The sequence below is a fragment of the Falco cherrug genome, chromosome 10, assembly GCF_023634085.1.
Source record: "Falco cherrug isolate bFalChe1 chromosome 10, bFalChe1.pri, whole genome shotgun sequence".
Taxonomy (NCBI): Eukaryota; Metazoa; Chordata; class Aves; order Falconiformes; family Falconidae; genus Falco; species Falco cherrug.
In genome coordinates, this window is record NC_073706.1 from 16723407 (window position 1) to 16744263 (window position 20857).

The 20857-nt window shown below is 58.5% G+C and overlaps 2 protein-coding genes across 5 annotated transcripts; one reads left to right on the forward strand and one right to left on the reverse strand.

Annotated features, from left to right (window-relative positions):
• Positions 1–6037: 6037 nt before the first annotated feature.
• LOC129736950 (protein qua-1-like) lies at positions 6038–7012 on the reverse strand. The gene has a single exon (XM_055722556.1). The coding sequence runs from the start codon at positions 7010–7012 to the stop codon at positions 6038–6040; it is 975 nt and encodes a 324-aa protein (XP_055578531.1).
• Positions 7013–15949: 8937 nt separating this feature from the next.
• On the forward strand, positions 15950–20657 carry DNTTIP1 (deoxynucleotidyltransferase terminal interacting protein 1). 4 transcript variants are annotated; one of them, XM_055722064.1, is made up of 13 exons: positions 15950–16107; positions 16194–16264; positions 16427–16523; positions 16723–16821; positions 17312–17380; positions 17720–17776; positions 18011–18072; positions 18510–18555; positions 18991–19049; positions 19234–19294; positions 19702–19773; positions 20115–20170; positions 20463–20657. In XM_055722064.1, exons 1-13 carry the CDS (start codon positions 16030–16032, stop codon positions 20611–20613), a joined length of 978 nt encoding a protein of 325 aa, XP_055578039.1. In that variant the 5' UTR covers positions 15950–16029; the 3' UTR covers positions 20614–20657. The 4 variants fall into 4 exon arrangements, with proteins under 4 accessions (XP_055578039.1, XP_055578040.1, XP_055578038.1 ...); XM_055722063.1 differs by having other exon boundaries at positions 15960–16116; XM_055722066.1 differs by having other exon boundaries at positions 15992–16121.
• Positions 20658–20857: the final 200 nt, after the last annotated feature.

Sequence of the window (20857 nt, forward strand, 5' to 3'; positions counted from 1 at the left end):
GCACCAGCAGCTGGGACGCGCCCCCACCACACAGTGTCGTACCCCCCCACCGTCTGCAGGACCCAGCAAGAGCAAGGGGGCAACCCCCTTCCCGTTTTGCTTGGCTCACCCCTCCTGTCACCGCCCCAGTGCTTGCCATGCTGCCATGCCAGAGCCCCACTGCGATGGCACCAAGCCCTCACCCAGCACTGGCTCCTGGCACGTGTAGCCACACTTGCTGGGGCAGCACTTGGTGGCAGCGGGACAGCCGGCATCGCTGGTGCAGCGGGAGCAGGAGGCATCCCTGCGGCAGGCGCTGCAGTCCTTGTCCATCAGGTCCTCCACCTCTGGGATGTGGTAGCAGTACCCGGGCTTCACTGTGGGACACAGTGGCTGGGATGCTGGGGAGGGCCACAGAGTGGGGGGCTGAGCAGCCCCCAAGCACCCCAGGGCTGGACCCCAATCGCCTGTGGCCCCACGCCCCCGCAGACAGCCAGCACCACATGGGGCAGCGGGCGTGCTGGGCAGCAGCAGCACCCAGAGCATCCCTGTCCCCGGGATGTGCCACGGGTGCACTCACCCATCCCCAGCTCCTCTCTTCCAGCCGCGTGCGAGGCCGGGCCAGACCGTGCAGCGAAGGGGAGCAGGGATGCGAGGAGGAGGAGGAGGTGGCCGGGTGGCAGCTCCATGGTGTCCTGGGCCAGTTTGGGCCCTGGGTGCGGCGGGCTGGGATTTAAGGTGTGCCGGCGGGGCGGAGGGAGCAGGGCTGGCGCCCCAGCTCGGCTAATTCCTGCCATGCGGGTAATGAGCCGCACCCAGGCAGGGCCTGGCCTCCCCAGCAGCATCCCAGCCGCAGCCCTTGAGCTGGGGCGACCGGTAGGACAGGACAGCTGCCCCGGCACAGCCCTCAGGGACCCCAGCCGGGTGGCAGCCGCATGCCCCAGCTGGGCTGGAGGCACCACCGGCACCTGTCAGCAGCCCACTGGGGACAAGCTGTCAGTGAAGACAGGCGGGGGGTGTTGGCACTGGCCCCTCCGCTGCCAGTGAGCGTCGCAGTGCCATCCCAGGGCATGGAAAGCTATCGGCTGTGGCACAGCCATCAGCCAGGGAAGGGTTTGGGGCACCACATGCCGCAGCACTGCTCTCCCTGCAGTGCACGTCCTTGGGGAAAGGCTGTGCAAGAGCAGTGCAGGGCACGTGCCCCTTCTCCCCTTTCTCCCATGCTCCCTCCTGCTTGACAGACAGCGTCCTGGGAGGGGATGGTCCCACACGCGGGACTGAGCCCGTGGGTACCACCTCACCTGCCAGTCATTGCCACTGTGGAAGGGAGGTCCCACAGGATGGTGATGCTCCCATCCGTTCCCACACTGCAGGCACCATCAGCCCTTTGCCACCCACTTCATCACCCTCTCCCAGCTTCGGGCTGTCCCCTTCATCCACACCTCTCCTGGAGGACTGCCTGTGTGAGCTGAGCCCTGTGCCCCCTCGCAGCCTCCTGCTCCTGGCAATGGGTCAGGGTCCAGCAGCTGCATCGTGCTGGTGAGGGGCATCCCCTGGGGACAGGACGCAACTCGCAGCCTGCCCAGCTTCCAGCTGGGAGCCCAGACCCACGGCAGTGCAGGGCTCCCAGCGGCAGATGGATCCCCAGAATCCTGCCTGCACCCGTGGGTGGGCGTGGGGTGAAACCTGCCATAAGGAGGGAGAAACAGATTAAGCTGTTCCCATTCAGCAGGAATAATTGTCTTCCTAATTACTGCTGTAATTACTGTCCCAAGGGGGAAGTGGAGGGTGAGGAAAGCTCAGTGGGGAGAGGCCAGGAAAGTTGGACCCGGGGTGGGGTTTGGAGGGAGGTGCCGTGACCTGCCTGCGCCCCACCGCAGCTTTCCCTGCCTCTCCTCTGAAGCCCCAGGACAGAGACACTGGCAGCATCCCCGGCACGGGACAGAGACGCAGCAAAGCCCAAGCAGGGCAGGAGCAAAGCCGGAGGGACATGCCAGCGGCAGTCAGGGTGGGTGACGGGAAAGGGACCCCTGCGTGGGGACCATGGTGGTCCTGGGGCTGTGTCTCAGCAGCTGTGCTTGGCACATCTCCCTCAGCCTTGAGCTGTCAGGGACATTTCCAGTGGCACAAGGACACCCAGTCCTGCACCCCACAGGAGGGCAGAGCCACGGCACCAAAATCCACCAGGGCTGCATTTTTTTTCTCCGCTATCTTGCCACAGTATCTCAGCCACCCCGGGGTGATACTGTAATGACAGATACCATCTTCCAGAGCAGCCCCTGCTGCCCCTGCACTGGTGGTAGTGCCATGGCCAAACTGGGAAGACACCACAGTCGACACAGAGCCAGTCCCAGGGGTGCTGGGATTCACAGCACCATGGCGGAGTGGGGAAGGGCTGCTTCCAGGTAGATGTGGGGGTTGCACGCAACAGAAAACAGCACCCCGTGAGGGACTTGTGTTGGCCACCCCTGCCCTGCCCTGCTGCCATGTCCAGCTCACCCCGATGGGGACATGCAGTGTGAGTAATGGGCACAGCCACGCTGGGCAGAGCCACCAGCCAGACCATGGCAGAAATAGCGACTGGGGCAGCCCAGCCCAGGGAGCACCCAGGAATGTGGCACCTCCCAAGGCAGCCACCCAGCAGGGATGGGGACAGGGATGGTGCTGTGCCACTGGGATGATGCTCCTGCCCAGACCAGGGTGCATGGCAGGAGAGGTGATGGGGGAGCCGAGGGGCAGAGTGGGTCCCCTCACCTGTGGCACATCCCAGCTGTCCCCACACAGAGGCCACTGGCCGATGCTCTCTAGGGCTGACACAAGCCAGGCACTGTCCCCTTTGCCCACCCAGAGACAGAGACAGGAACAGCCCCTATGGGGACCAGGGATGTCCCAGCATGCAGAGCCAGTGCTTCCCACTGCTCCTCTTCTTGCAGCTCCGTTTCTCCCAGAATGAGTCATCCCACCTGTGTGTCACCCCCATCCCACACAGAGGGGGACACGGACGGGAGAAAGTCCTCATGCAGCCAGCTGCTGGTGAGCGCGTGGTGCCACCCAGCCAGCCTGGACAGCAGATGGGCACAGACAGGCACTCACAGTTCAGATGGCGCAAGCAGCATGGACTGTATGCGCACCCACTCATGCACATACACACAGAGTGTGGACTGCACATGCACGTGTCCACACCTGGCCGGCTTGGATTGCACATGCACACACACATGCGTGTGCAGGCAGCCTGCCCAGCCATGCGTGCCAGAGCCCTCCTGCCTCTCCCAGGGACAGGAGCTCCCAGAAGGGAGCAAGCTGGGAAAGCCCCAGCAGCTCCAGTGCCTCCATCCTTGCAACACACCGCACCAGCAGACCTGCCTGCAGCCCCATGCGGCACTGGCATGATGCAGCCCCAGGGACAAGTAGCAGCTCCCAGGACAGCCCCTGCTGCCAGTGCAGCCTGTGGCAGGCTTGCAGATAACCCCACTCAGCACGGTGCTGGCAGAGGCTTCAGGGCCCTGGGAGAGCCAGGGCCTGAGTGATTGTCATGGGGCTCCAGTCAAGGGCAGAGCTGTGCGTGGGAAACACGGCCAGACCCCAAGGAGGGCTGTGTCCCTCTGAGTGATGGTGATGGTGCAGATCTGTGGCTGTGCCCAGAGCCCTGGCAGCAGGCAGACACAGAGGCCAGTGTGGCCAGTCCCACCAACCCCATGGAAGGGAGCAGGAGGCAAGAGGCAGCTCCAGCACCATGTGATGGGGACCCAGGCACCCACTCTGGTTCTGGCCCACTCTGATGCTATGGCCCCTCAGTCCCAGCACCCGGGCAGAGCCCCCACGTAGCTCCCTGCCCCCAGCACCAGTGCCCCACTGCTGCCCCAAGGCATGGGGCCAGGTGGGCACCAGCTTTCCGGGAGGTGCAGGGCTGAGGGGCCAGTGGCAGCACGGGGCTGTGGACCATGTCCAGTCACAGGACGTCCCTCGGGAGCCAGCAATTGTTCCTGGAGGCAGAACAATGCCCGGAGAGCTGCCAGGGCACCATGGGCCACAGCACCCGGTTGGGGAACCACCACACCCACACATTCTGCTGCCTCGGCAGGGCCAGCCCCACACCGGGGTCCCCCAGCTCCTGGCTGCCACCTGGCTGGCCCCTGTCCCCCAGGAAGCTGTGTTGTGGCACAGCACGGCATGGCATGGCACAGCATGGCTTTCTCAGGGCTGCACTGAGCAGCAGCACCTTCGTGCCTCCCTGCATGGCTCATGCAGTAGCAGCAGCCTGCAGGAGGGAGGGGATGGGGGGGGGGGTCACGCTTGGATGGAGTCTTCTGGGCACTGGGGCACAGACCAGGTCACTGGGACCAACCTCCAGCCCCGGGAGGATTTAAACCCCTGCCCATGCTGAACAGGCAGCACCCACGCTGCCCACACTGCACCATGCGGATGCTGTCACTGCTTCTGCTCCTGGGGCTCTGCTGCCTCTGGGCCCGGCTGGTGTCCACAGGTGAGTGCAGGGTGGGCATGGGGAGCCAGGGGATTGGCACTGCGGGGAGATGCATAGCTGCATGAAAGGGATGAGCGTGGCCATGGCCAGGGTGCAGTGTCCCGCACAGAAGTGTCGTCTCCCTGCACATCCTTGCACATTGCAGAAGAGACTGGCAAACTGCCCAACAGCTTCCCTGGGAGGGGTGCCTGGGGTCTTAGGAGCCCTCGCCCCCACTGCAGAGCTGACAGCTGCACCCGGGTATGCTCCAAAGTGAGGGCCTGTGACATGGATACTGCCATCTCTCCCCAGGGCTCACCTAGCCCCATCCTGGACCTGGACTGAGGACCCAGCATGTGCAGCCAGCCCACACCAGACAGCCGGACAGCTGTCTGTGGAGGAATCCATGAGCTGCTGGATATGCACCCATATTCTCAATTCCACCTCCACCCCCTCACCCTCAGCTCCATGCTGAGCATGGGGGTCTCTGTGCCCCCCCCTTCCCCCCAGTAAACCCACTCTGCAATGAACACTGGCTGGCTCCGGCTGTGTCAGTCTCCTGGTGAGCCCATGCCAGCCTCCGTGGGACCTTCAGCCCCTGCAGGAGGGATGGAGTCCCAGGCAGGGGCTGTGCCACCGCAGCAGGCAGGTCCCTGAGGAGCCACACACAAGCCCTGCCCATGGGTCTGTCTATCCCTGCCGGGACCAGGCTTGTTCCTATTCTCGGAGACCCTCCTGCGAGCAGGATCTCATCGTGCCCCCAGAAAGGATGCAGGCTTGCGGCAGGGCCACAGCAGCACAGCCAGACCGAACTTGGTGCAGCTCTGCAGTGAGCGTGTGTTGGGGCTGCCCTGTGCCCTTGGGGGTCAGCTGCGGGTGCCCCTCGCACCCCACATGGGCAGCAGTTTCCCAGCTCCTGCCCTGCTGCCAGCATGGCAAGGGGCAGCATGGCGGCACAGGCAAGGCTGCAAGGGGCTGACAAGCTCCCAGCACCCCAGCACCCCGCCTGTGCAAAGCCAAATCCAGGACCTGTCGGTGTCCTTGCCGGCGTAGCTCCTGGCTGAGCCCTGCCATGGCAGCTGTTTTCAGAGGATGCCGGCGGGGGCAGGGTGGGGGTGGGGGCAGGCTTTGTCCACGAAGCAGCTCACCTCGAGGAGCCCCAGGAGGCTGGGGGGGACAGACTCCACAGGGAGGTTTCTCCTGGCCCAGTGATGCTCTGCTGGTCCTGTGCAGGTGCTGGGGCTGTCCCTGTGGCTCTTCCACAGGGGACAGAGTCACATCACTGTGCAAAGGGTCCTGCCAAGCCCATGCTGGGCAGGAGCAGGTGCGGGAGCTCCCCATGCCATGGACAAGGCTAGGGCAGCCACAATGGCCTGGCTGTGCCAGGCACTGACCAGGGACAGGTTGTCACACCAAGCTGGTGGCCCAATGTGCTGTTTATTAGGAAAGTGAAGGTCCTGCACAAAACACCGTTGGTGCCTGGCACCAGCCCTGGCAGAGTGAGGCAAAGAAGGAAGCCAGGGGCAACTGCCCCTGTGCCCACCCACTGCGGGCTCTCCTTGCCCCACATGCTCCTCGCACACCCTGTGGCATTGGTCACCAAGCGTCATCACCACCACCATCATCATCACCGCCATCATCATCACCATTGCCATCATCCTCTCCATAGTCATCATCATCATAGTCGTTGTCATCATCACCATTGTCGACACCATCGTCATTGTCATCATCACCATTGTCGTCACCATCGTCATTGTCATCAGCACCATTGTCGTCACCATTGTCATTGCCATCACCATGCCCATTTTCATCGTCATCATCATCATCATCATTGTCGTCATCATCATCGTCGCCATTGTCATCATCCTCCCCACTGTCACCCTGGTCAGACTCAGGCTTCCCTCCTGCCTCAGGCTTCCCCTCACTCTCCGGCTTCCCCCCGGTCTCTGGCTTCTCCCCCAGCACAGGTTTCTCCCCAGCCTCCGGCTTCCCTCCAGCCTCCGGCTTTGCCCCAGCCTCCGGCTTTTCACCTGCCACTGGCTTTGCCCCAGCCTCCGGCTTCCCCCCAGCCTCCGGCTTTCCACCTGCCACTGGCTTTGCCCCAGCCTCCGGCTTTCCCCCAGCCTCCGGCTTTTCACCTGCCACTGGCTTTGCCCCAGCCTGCGGCTTTCCCCCAGCCTCCGGCTTTTCACCTGCCACTGGCTTTGCCCCAGCCTCCGGCTTCCCCCCTGCCTCCGGTTTCCCTCCAATACCTGGCTTCCCACCAGTCTCCAGCTTCACTCCAGTCTCTGGCTTTGCTACAACCTCTGGCTTTTCCCTAGTCTCAGACTTTCCTCCACATGCTGGATTTTTCCCTGAACTGGGTTTCTTCCCAGTGTCCGGCTTCCCAGCCAGGGTGGGCTTGTTCCCCACTGTGGGCTTCCCCCCAGTCACCAGCTGCTTCCCCGATGCAGGTGTTGCAGCAGTCACCAGCTCAGACGTGGGCAGGCGCTGGTCCTTACCCACCCGCTCTGCACCTGACTCCGGCTTCCTGTCCTGGGTGGCCCTGCAGGGCTGCGGGCTGGGCACCATGCTGAGCTCTGCCTCAGGCAAAGGGCTCTTCCCTGGAGGAGCAATTCTGGGATGTCCTGGCTGTGGCCACCTGGCAGGGGTTGCTCCATGGAGCCCTGGAAGGGAGCAGAAAGCAGCACTGTCATCCCCAGTGTGCTAGTCGCGCACTGCCCTCCTACCCGTGGCTCCCACCACCACAGCTCCCACCCACCAGCATCTGGGTCACTGCACAGGGTGCCCAGCTGGGCCAAGCCCACAAGGATCTGCCCTTTGATGGCTGGTCTCAGATCTGGCACCCTGATGCTGAGCCGGGGCATCGAGGGCACGACGCTCCCTGTGCTCGCAGCAGCTGCGTTTGCTGTGGCACTGCACAGCTGCCTTCCCTGCAGCTTTTCCCAGTGGGTTTTCAGGGCTCTGCTTGACCACTGTTGCCTGCACGACTGGGGTGATGCAGCCCTCCAGGGCTACCCCACTGCCTGCCAGCACATGGTGGGGCTGGTGCCCAAGGGGCCCCCACCACTGACAGCAACAGGGCTGCAGAGGAGCTGCTGCAGGAGCTGCAGCATACCTGCCTGCCCGGGCCCTCCTGGGCATCTCTACACTGGAGCCAGAACCCACCTGCGGCTCCAGCTGCTCTGGGGAGAGATGGCACCGTGCCATGCCACAGCCTGCCCCAACACCCACAGCAAGTCCCGCAGCACCAGGGCTCATCCCCACCCTGCTCCCCCCATGGCTTCTCTGACCCTTGCAGGCAACACCGGCAGCTGCCAGCACCCCCAAAGCATGGGCCTCCCCACCGGCTGCTCCTGCAGCACCCCACAGCCCACCCACCAGCAGACAGCTACGGGGCTGATTGCAGGTGCAATGCTTGGAGAGCCAGGGCAGAACTTGGAGAGGAAAAGCAAGAAAATGTGTCTACATGTGTGATTGCAGCAAATTCTTAACAAAACAATTACAAATCCAGCATGCGCTATTTAACGAGGGAATAAATATGTTGTTGAGCACATTTAGGAAGTTGGTCTGCACGCTCTCCTGTTGAGCAGCAGCAACGATCCTGCTCAGCAGCAGAGTGGCACAGCACAAGGCTCCCCACAGGCAGTGCTGGCCCCTTGACATTGCTCTGAGACAGGGAAGGGGACCAACGCGTTAGCAATGGAGGCACCAGCACTGCTGGCTTGTTGGCAAAAGGCAGGTTATACTCTAAAGCTTAAAATCAGCCTGTAAACTGAGACTGAAAGAAACTCAAGTTTCGAGAGAAAAGCATTTGGAAAGCAATGACATTTCTGCTGATGTATTTTCATCAGCATGCGATGGCCCCAGTGTCTTATTACAGAGAAACGGCAAACCTGGCTCCCGCTGCACAGGAGCTATTGCTGCCTCGGAGTCTGAGCTTTAGAATAAAACAGACCAGCTGGCAACAGGTGCAGGAGCATTCCGAAAGAAGCGGTTCCACGAAACTGTAAACACTGCTCTCAGAATCACTTCATGGCTCATTCAAAAGAAATGCCATTTGCACTTCTTTGGAATCTGGCAATTTTTCCCAAGAAAAAAAATATGAGAAGGAAAAACATACTTCTTTGAGAATTTCCCTCCTCCCAGAGCAGCTCCTCCCCAGTAGGGCTGGTGCTTTTGGAGGGTTCATGGCAGGGAGATGCCCTGAAACTGTCACGAAGCAAAGTGCAGGGGCAGCTGCCAGCCCAGGCGAGGAGTGTGCTGCACTCTGGCCCGAGGCAGGCACAGGCAGGTGGGCAGCAGAGCTGAAGCACAGCTGTAACTACCTGCACCTTCTCATTTTGGCTAGAGATGGCCCGAGCAGGGCTATGAGGGTTGGGGGTCCCCACTCACCCCAGGGGGGTCCCAGCCCCATGGATGGAGGCTAGTCTCCCCAGCCAGGAAGGACTACCCCAGGCAGCCCAGTCTGGGTCTGGTCCAGCCCGTCTCGGTCCCATCCGCCGCACCCTGGGGCTCTGCCCGGGCTGGCATTTCCACTGGTCCCTGCCCTGGTCACTGGTTTGACTGACAAACCTCCTCCCAAGCATCCCTATGCCTGTGTGCTGGCACCACTGCCATCTCAGTCCCCACCAGGGGTTTTGCCAAACTCAAAGATTAAAAAATTTAAGCAAGGGCTAAACCTCACAAGGGTTAAAACTCTTCCCAGAAAGCTTTCATAAATAGGATTAAAACAGACATTTAAACACACATCACTGAATATCATCACCAACACTGACATAGTGGAAGGCGTCCCTGCTCATTGCGGGGGGGTTGGACTAGATGACCTTTAAAGGCCCCTTCTGGCCCAAACCATGCTATGATTCTATGAAAGTATGGAAAATATTCTTAAAATCTAGAGAGGCCAGGTGTTTCCAGCACGCCCGTACTTGCCTGTGGTGGGTGCTGCCTGCAGCTCTGCCCACAGGGTGAGGAGCCCCAGCAGGAAGATGCCTCTTGCCGTCATGCTGCCGGAACCAGTGGCCAGGACTGAGCCAGGAGGCAATTTAAAGTTCCTCCCAGGCAGCCCAGGTCTGGGAATGGGAGGAAGCAGCTCACAGGTGACTTGGAGGAACCTCCCCGTTTTACTGTAATTCTGTTTTCTAAAGAGCCACTCCAGCTGCCTCTCTCCACCCACAACCAAGGCAGGAGCAGGATCCAGAATCAGCCGCATGCTGCGGGGAGGACAGCACAGGGACTGGGAGCAGGGAAGGGGAAACCGTGGCTGCACAAAGGTGGATTTTCCACTGCTGCTCTTGACAGGAATCCCCACTGCCTTGTGGAAGGCTGTGGCTGACCCCTCCACCACTGTCACTCAGCACTGCCCAGGGACAAAGTATCCCCCCCCAACCCCCCGAGCCCCAGCATGCAGGATGTTGCCAGTGCCTCACTGCGATGCCAGGTGGGAAAAGGCAAGGCTGCCCACACGTGCTCCCAATGGCTCCATTCCTGCTGGACCCTGTGGGCAGGTCCACACCCTGGCGTCTGGGATCCTTCAGACAGTGCTGGTCCTGCCACCAGCGCTGCCTCTGCCAGGGCGTCTTCCACTTCCCGAGAGCGTTCTGCGAGGTGTGTGAAGGAATGGGCCTCCAGCACCATCACTTTATTAAATGGGATTTGCAAAGACAGTTCGAGTTCGCTGCAGGGAAGGCAAGCGCCAGCCCAGAGGCAGCCCCGTCCGGAACAGCACATCTGCCACCATCGCATGGCAGCACAGAATTCGCTGCACAGGTCTTGTACCGTCACTTTGATGAACTGCTGTATTTAAAAACCAGTAGGAATAAACTGTCTCCTGGCAGACAGAACACACCTCGTCCTGCAGCACCACCGGTTTCTTTTCTTCGTGTCACTGCTGTGTTAAATCCATGAGGGACAGTATGGTGGGAAGCCCCTACACACAAATCCTGGTGCAGTTTTAAATATGAGAGCTCTTGACTGAGACGGAGCATCTCCTGGCAGACAGCAGCAGCCACGCCGCTGCTCAGAAAGATGTCTGGGCAACTCTGAGTGAGCTTTACCAACAGCAGCGGCCACTGCACTGCTGCAATGCTGGGCTCTGCCCCAGTGCCAGGCTCCGTACAGAGGCAGGAGCCCATCCCTGCCCCACAGCACCAGTGCAAACAGACACAGGGGCTGAGCGCCCACCCAGGCAGCAGTGCCGCAGAGCTTCCTCCTTCCACATGCAAGTACCCTTTGTTCCCAAATATGAGACACTATTTTCAGATTTTTTCAGGCCCAATAATCAAGGCTTCATCTGAATACCTGTCTCTAAATCAAACATTTCATTATTTTTGTTCTGTTCACGAGCAGCACGCTCTAGCTGTTTCAAACTAATGTAAATTCCCAGGTTTTGGCATCCAAATGAGCAAGCTCAAAGTCTCCTCAGCAAATTAACACTGTCCCCTTTCCCCATGGGGTCCTTCTCCTTTATGGCCTCCCTAATCCCCTGTCTTTGTGGGGAAGCCCTGTGTGGACCTGGGCATGTACCAGGAGCCGGCAGAGCTCAGTGCAATCCTTCATCAGCCCAACCAGAGACTCCATCAAGGTGCCCTCAGAGCAGCTTTCTGGGAACTTGAGCATAAATTGCAGGGTTTAGTGTCCACACATCAGTGCTTAATTAATTTACACATGACCATTCAATAATTGCATGCATGAGCACCAAAGGAGTTCAAGCAGGAGCATGTAGTTATCACATACACAAATGCCAAATCAGCTCCCATGGGAGCACCCAAACAGCACAGCACAGGGACCCAGGGGAGCACATAGCGTCCACAGGCAGCATCAGCACCCAGCAGTGCATGCACAAGCACACTCTCTGTTCACTCTTGAGGGCTGTTTTGGGCACAAATTGCCTAGTTTAGCAGCAGTGCCTGTGCGGGAGGAGGCCACGGGCTGCCTGGAGCTGCACCTGGTGGGCACAGCTGTTATCTCTAAACAGCGAGCAGAAGTTTGTGTTAACTGACAGTAGATTAAATTAATTTAAAAATTTATTGAGTTAATACTATTTTGCCCACAACCAAGACTCCCCAGCCTAAGGACAAGGCTGAGCAGCCCCTTACGGGCTGAGTGCCCACAGTCGCTGAGGAACCGTGAGCAGAGAAACAGTTTCCCCCGGCAGCCAAGGATGGGAGCTCAGGCTGCTTCCCCCGCTGCGAATCCAGCGGAAGGATTCTGCTCCAATGAAATAGAGGTCTACGGAGGGAAAAGTCTCAGGATTCCAAAGATGAGAGCTCACTCAAGGCAAGGAGACCATGGGCCTTCAAACCCCAGGTTCAAACTGATGGCCTTCAGCAGAGATCCCCATTAAAAGAAAACTTAAATGCACTGACACATTTCCTTCCCTTTTCTGTCCATCTGACTTCAGGGTAAAGACTTATTTAATGTGTCTGAGATAACAGATAAAGTAGTGCCTTTGGTTATGTGAGGGCTAACCCATTTAAACTGTTATTCTCAAATCACACAGGAGTGCTAGTCAGAATCTGATTTTGCAGTGTTTTCCTTCCCGATTTAATTATTTCTTCCTGAATTATACACAAACCAAAGTGCAATCAATATTATAGGAGAACTTAAGGACTAGTCTGGTCAGGACACACCAGCACCAGGCAAGAATGGGTTGGATTAAAAGACAAAGTTTAAGTCTGCAGTTGTGGGGTGAGTGAAATTAATTGGTTTGAACTCAACATTATTTTTACAATTCTGAGCAAGTGCATGCCACTTGACATGAACACTGAAAGGGCAAAGTTCCTGCTCAAAGAGCTTTCCATCAAAGTCACGTTGAAGCAATGCAGGGGCAGTGCAAGAGACATGACTCAGCAGTGGGAAGGTGCATGGCTCCCTGCTACCAAACCTGTGTGGGAAGAGGGCTCATTGCAAGAAATATGCTGTAAGTACAGGTTTAGTCTTCTCCTTGTGGCCATGACTCAATTCAGATGTAATTTCTAGGCAAACCACCCATGTCTGTTGAAGATCCAGTGTTCCACACCTCGCAGCTCTGTGGCTCAACCTGATGGCCCGGTGCTTATCGCACGTTGCTGTCGCTGTTAATCACGATCGAGCAGGACACCCTACAGAGCAACCTGTGCCATCCTGCCAGTACCAGCAGCGTTGACTCCCTTCCACGCACCCAACAAACCATCTGGAACAACTTGAGGGACTGTAATGCTCCTTCCAACCCCGGGACTGCCATGGCAAAGATCTCTGCCTCTGCCCCCACACTTGCCCGGTGGCTCCTCCTCTTGGGAGCAATGCCGTCATTTTGGCATGTTTCTCTTTTAGAAGACCATAATCTTGGTTAACATTTAGGGAACTAATGAAGGAGGACGTCTGACAAGCACATTTCTCTACTGAAATAAACAGGAAAGATGAACCCTGCAGGTCCTGTTCCAGCTCCACGATTCGGATCCCGCAGAGCAGGATCATACCTACACCCATTGCACATGGCAGCGCAGGTCAATGGAGAGTGGGATGTGCACCAGAGCCCTCTGGCTCACTCTCAGAGGTGACTAGTGTGCCCACCAGGAACATTATTTGGGTCTCACTTTTTGGATGTTTCCCCTCTCTTCATCAGCTGTTTCCTGACTCTCATTGACTACCTGCAGTGCAGCACCAGTCTCATGGGAGGTCAGAGAGTGAGACAGAAAAGTAAAACAAAAAATAACATCTGCTACTGCAGCAGGATGCAGCAGGTGTGTACAGCCCCTCACTGAAATCTTGCAAACACTGTGGTCATTTGCAAAAGAAGCCAGAAGAAAGAGCAAACGCCTGTGGTGATGAGCAGCACTGCTCCTGCACCCGAACCCTCCTGGGACGGCTGGGCTGGGGCTAAGGCAGGTCGTCGCTGAACTGACGGAGAGCTTGCAGCATCGACGAATGCCGCTTCCACCGGGAGGCAGCAGCTGGCCTCAGACCCTGCTGGAACGTCCTGAGGCTAACAGGCATGGGTAGGAAAGGGGCTCTTGACATTCAAGCCGCTCGGTTTCCTTCTGTCTCCCGTTCCCCTTCCTACCCACCCCAACCCACTGAAACACAGGCTCTTCTATGTCCAGCTAGCAGACTTTCTGTGAAGGCTGATATATATTTACAGCATTTAATGCTAAGAAGTAGTGTTACACAGGTTAAGTTTACTGCAAGGTGACCTGCAAGGGCAGACCCAGCCCCCTCATAAGGATCCAGCCAGATAACGAAGCTTTGCCTGCACAAGTCTCGGCTGCCAGACCAGGATGTGGGATCGGGCTCAACGGGCTGTCTGCTGCTGCCAAAAGCCTGCCTGCCCTGCAGGCCTGCTCACACTGGGGACACTGAGGGACAGGTGGGACTTGTCCAGAGTCTCTCTGTGAATCAAAAAAGAACTCGGATAACCTCAGCTGTTAAACGACTGTTTGGGTCTGGCAGGCTTTCACATGCCAGTGTGTTCTGTCACATGCACCTACTGCACAGATCCACGGAAAAATTACCATTAAAAACTGGGGACTGGAGGAGATCCAAACAAGTATCAGTTACATTTAGGTGATCCCTGACAGACATTGTTCTGATGTGCTCTTAAAGACATCCCTGTCCCTGCAAAGACAGGGACTCCTTTGATGAGAATTTGTTCCAGTATTTAAGTTTTCTTGTAATTAGAAAGTTTTTTGCACTTTTCCAAGTCTCATTTGATTCAAACCAACACAAGGACTTCTCATCTGCTGACAGTGGGTTACAGAGAGCAACTGATTGCTGTCTCCTCTGAAGCATATGTACAGAGCAGAGCCCTCTCTCCATCGAGCTTTCACAGGTTAAACAGAACCATTCTTTTCACCTTTCTCTATGAGTTTCTACCACCATAGTTATTTCTCCTCTTCTCTGGACAATGTCCAGTTTCTGTGGCTAACAATTTGGAGCAACCAAAATAAGTACACAAAAAGCCCAGTGCTTATGATAATGAAGTTATAGCAACATTGATGATGACTCAGCTGGTCACACATCCACAGGTCAGGTTTGTGTAACAGCCTGGTCTCATCCCAGGCTGACACAGCCCTGGCCAAAGCAGCAGGAAGGGGATGACAAGGCAGGAGCCTCAAGTGTGTGAGCCCCTGAGTCACCAGCCTCTCCTCCTGCAGCCAGCTCCGCTCTCCCATGGGTGCTGAGCACAGTTACTGCTGGGCCAACAGCTACGGCAGAAGAACCACGCTGGTCACACATCTGCTGGCTGCAGACACAATGCTGAGAGACACTGAGAGACCGTCCTCTGGAGGCACCACTGCTGTGCACACACCAGACATCGGGCTGGAGTGTCTGGCAAAGCCAGTGGGGAAGGAGAGCCCACTTTCCCTCGCTGCGGCACGGTGAAGTGCTTCCCCACTTGCACACAGAACGCGACGACAGCGAGCTGGCAAGGGCGGCTCAGGCATGCCTGTCCTGCACCATCCTCAGCCCGGCCACGCTGGACACAAGGCCTGAGCGGCCTCAACACCGCGTGCTTTGGGAAATCTCATTTGTTTGGTTTGTGTTACAGTCATCTTGGAAGTAACAAGGGAAAACACTACCAGCACGACAGCAAATGTTTTTTAAGTTGTTATCAAGCTGACCCAACAGAAAAGCTTCTTGTTAACCCTGGCACAGTGTAAGATGACCTCGAAAATGATGGAGAAGTGGTTTTGACTCTTGTGCACATTAGACAAGATGAGGACACACAGGTTTGGAGTGTTTCCTCAGATAAACAGTGAGATTCCAGAAGGATGAGAGACTTGAGGAAAAAGATACAGAGCTGCTACAATTGGAACAGCAATGAGGTTTTTCTGTTTTGGATGTAGAAAATAAGGCAACAAAGGAATGCATGGATCATGGAAGGACAAATACATTTCTGCCACTGCAGTTACTTGGGTCTCATGGGCAGGGCCATTGTGGGACTGGTTTCATCTGAGCCAGGTCCTGTTCCTGGGCGGAAAAGGGCAGGACACTGCGGCTTTAAGGCTTTGGGATATATGACTATTTTAGAGCTGACCATCCATCACTGCATTCATCCATGAAGCCACACGTCTTTAGAGCTAAAGATTTCTTCATTGCTGTGTGTTCTTCCATGACCTCGCACCTGTGCATGTACAAGAGGGACTACACAAACCAAGAGGTGAGGTTAAAGTAAGCAATGAGGAAAATACCACGGCCGAGGCGCAGCAGGAAGCACCGGTGGGTGTGCTAAGGCCGCAGCGGCGCTGCCAGCCTGCCTCGCCCCTGGGGCTGTTTGCGTTCGGTCGCTGCTCTGCCCCGCCGCGGCGGGGGCACCAGGGGGCTGCGTCCCCCGGGCCAGGCCGCGGCTGAGCCGGCAGGACGGGGCCGCCCGCCCCGCGGCCGCCTCTTCGGAAGCCGCCCCGTGCCCAAACGCCCGCCCCGTGCCCGCCGGGGCTTGTCCGTCCCCCGCTGCCCTGCCCCGAGCCGCGCCGCTCCCGCCCGGGCCGGGCCGCCGCCGCCGCTGGCGCCATGGCAACCGTCGCTTCCGGTGCGCGGCCCAGGCGTCGCGAGCTGACGACGCGTGGGACCTGACGCTTCCGGTGGTGCGTGCCGGGGCCGGGGCCGCCATGGGCGCCGCCCGCGATGCGGAGCAGCAGCCGGGGCCGCCGGGCGAGGAGGGCCCGGACGATGGCGAGGAGCAGCTGGTGAGCACGGTGAGGTGGGAGCCGGGGCCGGGACCGGGACCGGGACCGGGGCCGGCCGGGCGGCGGCTGACGCGTATGTCCCGCAGAGCCCCTGGAACATCATGATCAAGCACCGGCAGGTGCAGCGGCGCGGCCGGCGCTCCCAGATGACCACCAGGTAGGGGCGGGCTGCGGCCACCGCCGGAGGGACCGAGCTGGGCTGGAAGTGGGGGAGGCCGGACCGGCGGGGCTGGGCATCAGGCCGGCGGGGAGGGTCGGAGTTCGACCAGACTGGGGTGGGGGGGCCCTGCGCCCCCCCACCTGATTCCTCCACCTGCAGCTTCACGGACCCGGCCGTGTCCATGGACCTGCTGCGAGCTGTTCTGCAGCCCAGCATCAACGAGGAAATCCGGGGTGTCTTCAACAAGTATATGAAGGTGAGAGCTGCAGCAGGAACAGGCCCCGCCGCCCCCTCCCATCGCAGTCTGCGTGGAGAGAGCTCAGCTGCCAGCTGCCGCGCAGGGCTGTCATGCCTGTCTCGTGGCCACCACTGTGCGCGGGACTTGGGCCCACATGCCTGCCCCGACACTGCCTGGCTGCTCAGGCTCTAACCCTCTCCTGCCACCTCCTCTCCAGTTTTTCCAGAAAGCAGCAATCAACGTGCGTGATAATGTCGGGGAGGAGGTGGACCCTGAGCAGCTCATCCAGGAGACGTGTCGGAGCTGCCTGGAGCAGGTGAGTGCCAGTGAGGGACTCCACTCCCTCGACGGAGTAGCCTGGCCTAGGACACATCCCTCTTCACGGCTTTGGCATTAGCTGGGAGGGGGACATCCACAGCCCTTGTGCAGTTCCTCTGCTTGGCTTCCTTTTCACTGGCAAGTGGCGAGCAGCCAGCGCTGGGCAGCTCATGCTGCTGCATTTCAGTACTGCTGTCGGAATGTGTCATGCAGTTGGAGCTTACACAGAGACCGACCCTCTGGCAACCATCAGAGAGTCCTGGGGGCGCAAAGCAAATGTTTTTTCTTTCATGTCTTGCTGTTTTGCCAGCTGCCCAGACTTTCTCGTGCTCAGATTGTGCTTTTGCATCTCACCATCTGTGAAAGCACTGCATGGTGGCACTGCAAAAGCAGAGCTGTTACAGGACTCTCAGGCAGATGCATGGAAGTGGAGGCTTCTGGTAGGGCCTTCTGTGGACCCAGAATCATAATCCTTCTTCTTCCTGCAGGCAAAACTGCTGTTCTCTGATGGCAAAAAGGTTGTTCCCAGGTTGCCCCATGAGCAGGCAGTACCAAAGGTAAAAGTTGTTACTGTTCCCAGAGGCTTAAGTGACTTGTAAGAGCTGGGAGGAGGATAAGGAGGTTTGGAATTGCTTTGTCCTCTGCCTTTTTCTTGTCCACCAGCACAATAGTGAGGAGGCAGAGCTAGGGGATGTTAGACTAGGAGGGAGGTGTACCTACAGGGCGAGGAAAATCCCAGGTGCAGTTGCTGCTTGTTGCAGTTCAGTGTGTCCCATCAAGGTAGGGTGCAGTCAGTGTTGCCCCACAGAGGAGAGAGTGGCTGGCTGGATTTGTGGGGCCCCGCACAACTAGGCAGGAGAAGGGCCCTGCTCATCCCACTGCCACTCCTCTTTCAGCGTGCCCGACAGATGGATGACGAGCTGAATCGTCGAGGGAGTCCCATTCCCAAAAAGGTAGGAGGGTTTTCCATGCAAGGGATTTTATGTTTTGGGAAGTTTGTTCCTTGTTCCTGGCCGTTCCTGTAGTATGCGTGTGTGGAGGTGCACAGGCAGCTTTTGTGATGCCTCGGAAGTGCCAGCTAGCACTTCTCAAGACAAAAAGAGCAGCTTCCCTAGGAGGGGGTGGGTAAACCAAGAGGGTTCTCTCAGCCTGCACAGCTGAGTCACTGAAGGATTTCTTCCATGCAGAGAAAGGGGCGACCTCCAGGACAGAGCCTGTCAAATGATCGTGGGGTCTCAGGCATGGCTGCGTGAGTACAAGTCCTGAGCTAGAGCCCCTGTTTTGGGAGTGTGGAGGGGAAATGAGGTTGCCCAGATGGGGGAGCACAGAAACCCTGCATCTCCTTCCCCTTCTACAGAAGGGAGAGGTGCAGGGGAGTACCAGAGGGCTGGCAGGAAGTGTTTAGGTTGAGGTGTTCCCCCAAAGAGGCAAAGACCTTTGAGGAAGCGGTTTTAAATAGGCCTGAAGGAGTGAAAAGGTCCAGCTGGGCCATTCAGAGTGAGCAGCGTGAAACATGATGGTGGGGGCGTCTTGGCAGCCAGAGAGAGGAGAATGTGCAGAAAAGCTGAGGGTCTGGAGCTGGGCACTGCAGGGAAATGGAGAGTGTGAACAAAGGAAGAGCTGGGGCTCAATGCCTGCTGCTGATGCCACAGGGACTGGTTCTTACTGCATTTTCCTTCCCCTCAGGTGGAAGCTCAAAGTCTCTGAGCCTGTGAGAAGGGATGGACCAAAGGTATTGGCTGGCCAACACTGCTGGGCTCAACCTCTCCTCCCCTTTGCTTCTGCCAGCAGAGCCCTACTGCTGCAGGAGTGGAGGACAGCGCCAAGCTGTGCTCTGGCCCACCAGGCCCCTGCAGTGCAGGAGAGAAGCAAGAAGAGGAGGCACTGTAGCCTGTAGCTCTGCGGTGTGGTGCCGCTGTTAGGAGACCTGGGGAGAGCAGTAGTAGCCATAAGGATCCCACGCATGTTTCCCACAAGGGAAACTGCTTAGGTCAGCCCAAATGGAACAACTTCCCTCCTCTGTGGAAGTCTAGAGGTCTGTGGCCAGCTCCCTCCCTCCCAGGCTGGGGGCGGTTCCGAGGTTCCCGGTCAGAGAACTGAGGCTCATGGAGCATGGGCTGGCACCAGCTTCATTTCTAATGTTGCCCCTTTTCCAATTGCTCTGTAGTGGGATCCATCCCGACTGACTGAAACCACAACCTTTGTGCTGGGATCTCGAGCAAACAAGTAAGGAATGGCCCTGTTGCTGGAGGGTGGTGTCTCCAAGGCAGGAGCCCGTAAGACTCCTCCCGTCACTTCGCTTCTCTGCCTCGAAAGCAGTAGGAAGGGCTTGGGGAGGAGAGGAGGTGTCCCTGTACCACTGCAGCCACCCTCTGCACAGGTGTAACACCCCCTCGTCTTCCTCTTTCAGAGCTCTCGGGATGGGAGGAACAAGAGGGCGACTCTACATCAAGCATCCCCACCTCTTTAAGGTCAGATGCCGCAGCAGGATGCTTCCTCCTTCAGGGTTTGCTCGGAAATGGTTTCCGATGGGAATCGGGAGCGTGTGCTTCAGCTCGCTTGTTTTCTTCCTCCCCCACGCCTTTGTTTGTTACCTTAGAGCACGTACACACACAGTCTGGCTAGCACACTGGAACATAAGTTAACGGCTTAGCGCAGCCTCCAAGGTGGTGGGTTGGCCTGGAGCCAGGGCTTGAGGTTGGAGAAACAGCAGGCAGAGCTGAGCCCCCCTGGCCCCAGCAGCCCCCGGTGGGCAGCACCGTGGGGGGCAACATGCTCAAGGGAGCGCTGGAGCGGGGCACAGCATCCCAGCAGGAGGGTGGTCAGAGCGCGAGGTCTGTTGCCTGTGTTCAGCTAGGTCCTTGCTGCTTTATTGCAGTACGCAGCCGACCCGCAAGATAAGCACTGGCTGGCAGAGCAGCAGCACATGAGGGCCACTGGGGGAAAGATGGTGAGTACGGCCGGGCTCGCGGCTCCTGCAGCCGGCAGGAACCGTGCAGAGACCCACCGCAGGGCCAGAATGGGCCGAGGAGCAGTGTGCCGGCTTTGGCAGGAGGCTAGGCAGGAGGGCATGTGGAGGCAGAGGTGCTCCCCATCGTGCTGCAGAGGTCCGGCTGCTGCTCCTCGGGATGTGGGCGAGCAGCGTGGTCTGGGAGGCACAGCCAGCTGCTGTGGGGAGCAGCAGCTCTGCACTGGATGGGGATGGGATGCGGCACTGCCCTTGCTGCCCCTCGCAGGCACCAGAGTGGGTGCATGGCAGCCCTGAGGTGTCCCCCCCACCTTGTGCTGCAGGCCTACCTCCTCATCGAAGAGGACATTCGGGATTTGGCTGCCAGCGACGATTACAGGTGAGGACCAAAGCAGAGGTGCTGTGGGTGCTGCTATGCCTGGGGCTGCTGCTTTGGGGGCCCACACTGCACCCACCCTTGCTGCTCCACTGGAGGAGGGCCCTGTGTTGGTTGGGGGCTTGGTGCCAGGGGTCTGTGGTGGGTGCTGCGGTCCATGGTGGGTGCTAGGGGCCCTCATGGGGGGGTCCACGGTGGGTGCCAGGGGTTTGGGCTCACTGCTGGTTGTCTGTGGTGGGTGCTGAGGTCCACGGCGGGTGTCAGGGTCCTCCCATCTTGCCCCACCTCTCCCCAGGGACTCTGTTGACCTGCGGCTGGAGGAGCTGAAGCCCTTCATCCCACCGACATGGATGACTGAGAAGATGCAGAGGCACATGGAGATGCTTCGCCGCGAGGGGGACGCGCTGGCCCCCGAGGGTCCCCCTGAGGGTCCCCCCGAGCCCTGAGGCCCTGGCCCCAGAGGGCCCCAATAAAGCCGCTTCGCACTCGCCTCTGCCGCCTCCTGTGGAAGGGTGTGTCTGGCCCTTTAAGGGTCCGCCGGGACCAACGGTTCCGCCAATGAACGGCCGCTCGCCGTTACCGTAGCACCCGCATCCCGGACGAGCGACGATTGGTCGGCTCGAACGAGGCTGTGCGTTGATTGGCGGACGGGCCGGACGTTGAAAATATTCAAACGGGGCGCGGGAGCTG

Coding starts and splice junctions, on each gene's coding strand:
- LOC129736950 (XM_055722556.1), bottom strand. CDS start 7,012: ATGGTGCCCAGCCCGCAGCCCTGCAGGGCCACCCAGGACAGGAAGCCG.
- DNTTIP1 (XM_055722063.1), top strand. CDS start 16,030: ATGGGCGCCGCCCGCGATGCGGAGCAGCAGCCGGGGCCGCCGGGCGAG. Junction 16,524..16,722: donor TCTTCAACAAGTATATGAAG/GTGAGAGCTGCA, acceptor CCTCCTCTCCAG/TTTTTCCAGAAAGCAGCAAT. Junction 19,050..19,233: donor CTGGGATCTCGAGCAAACAA/GTAAGGAATGGC, acceptor TTCCTCTTTCAG/AGCTCTCGGGATGGGAGGAA.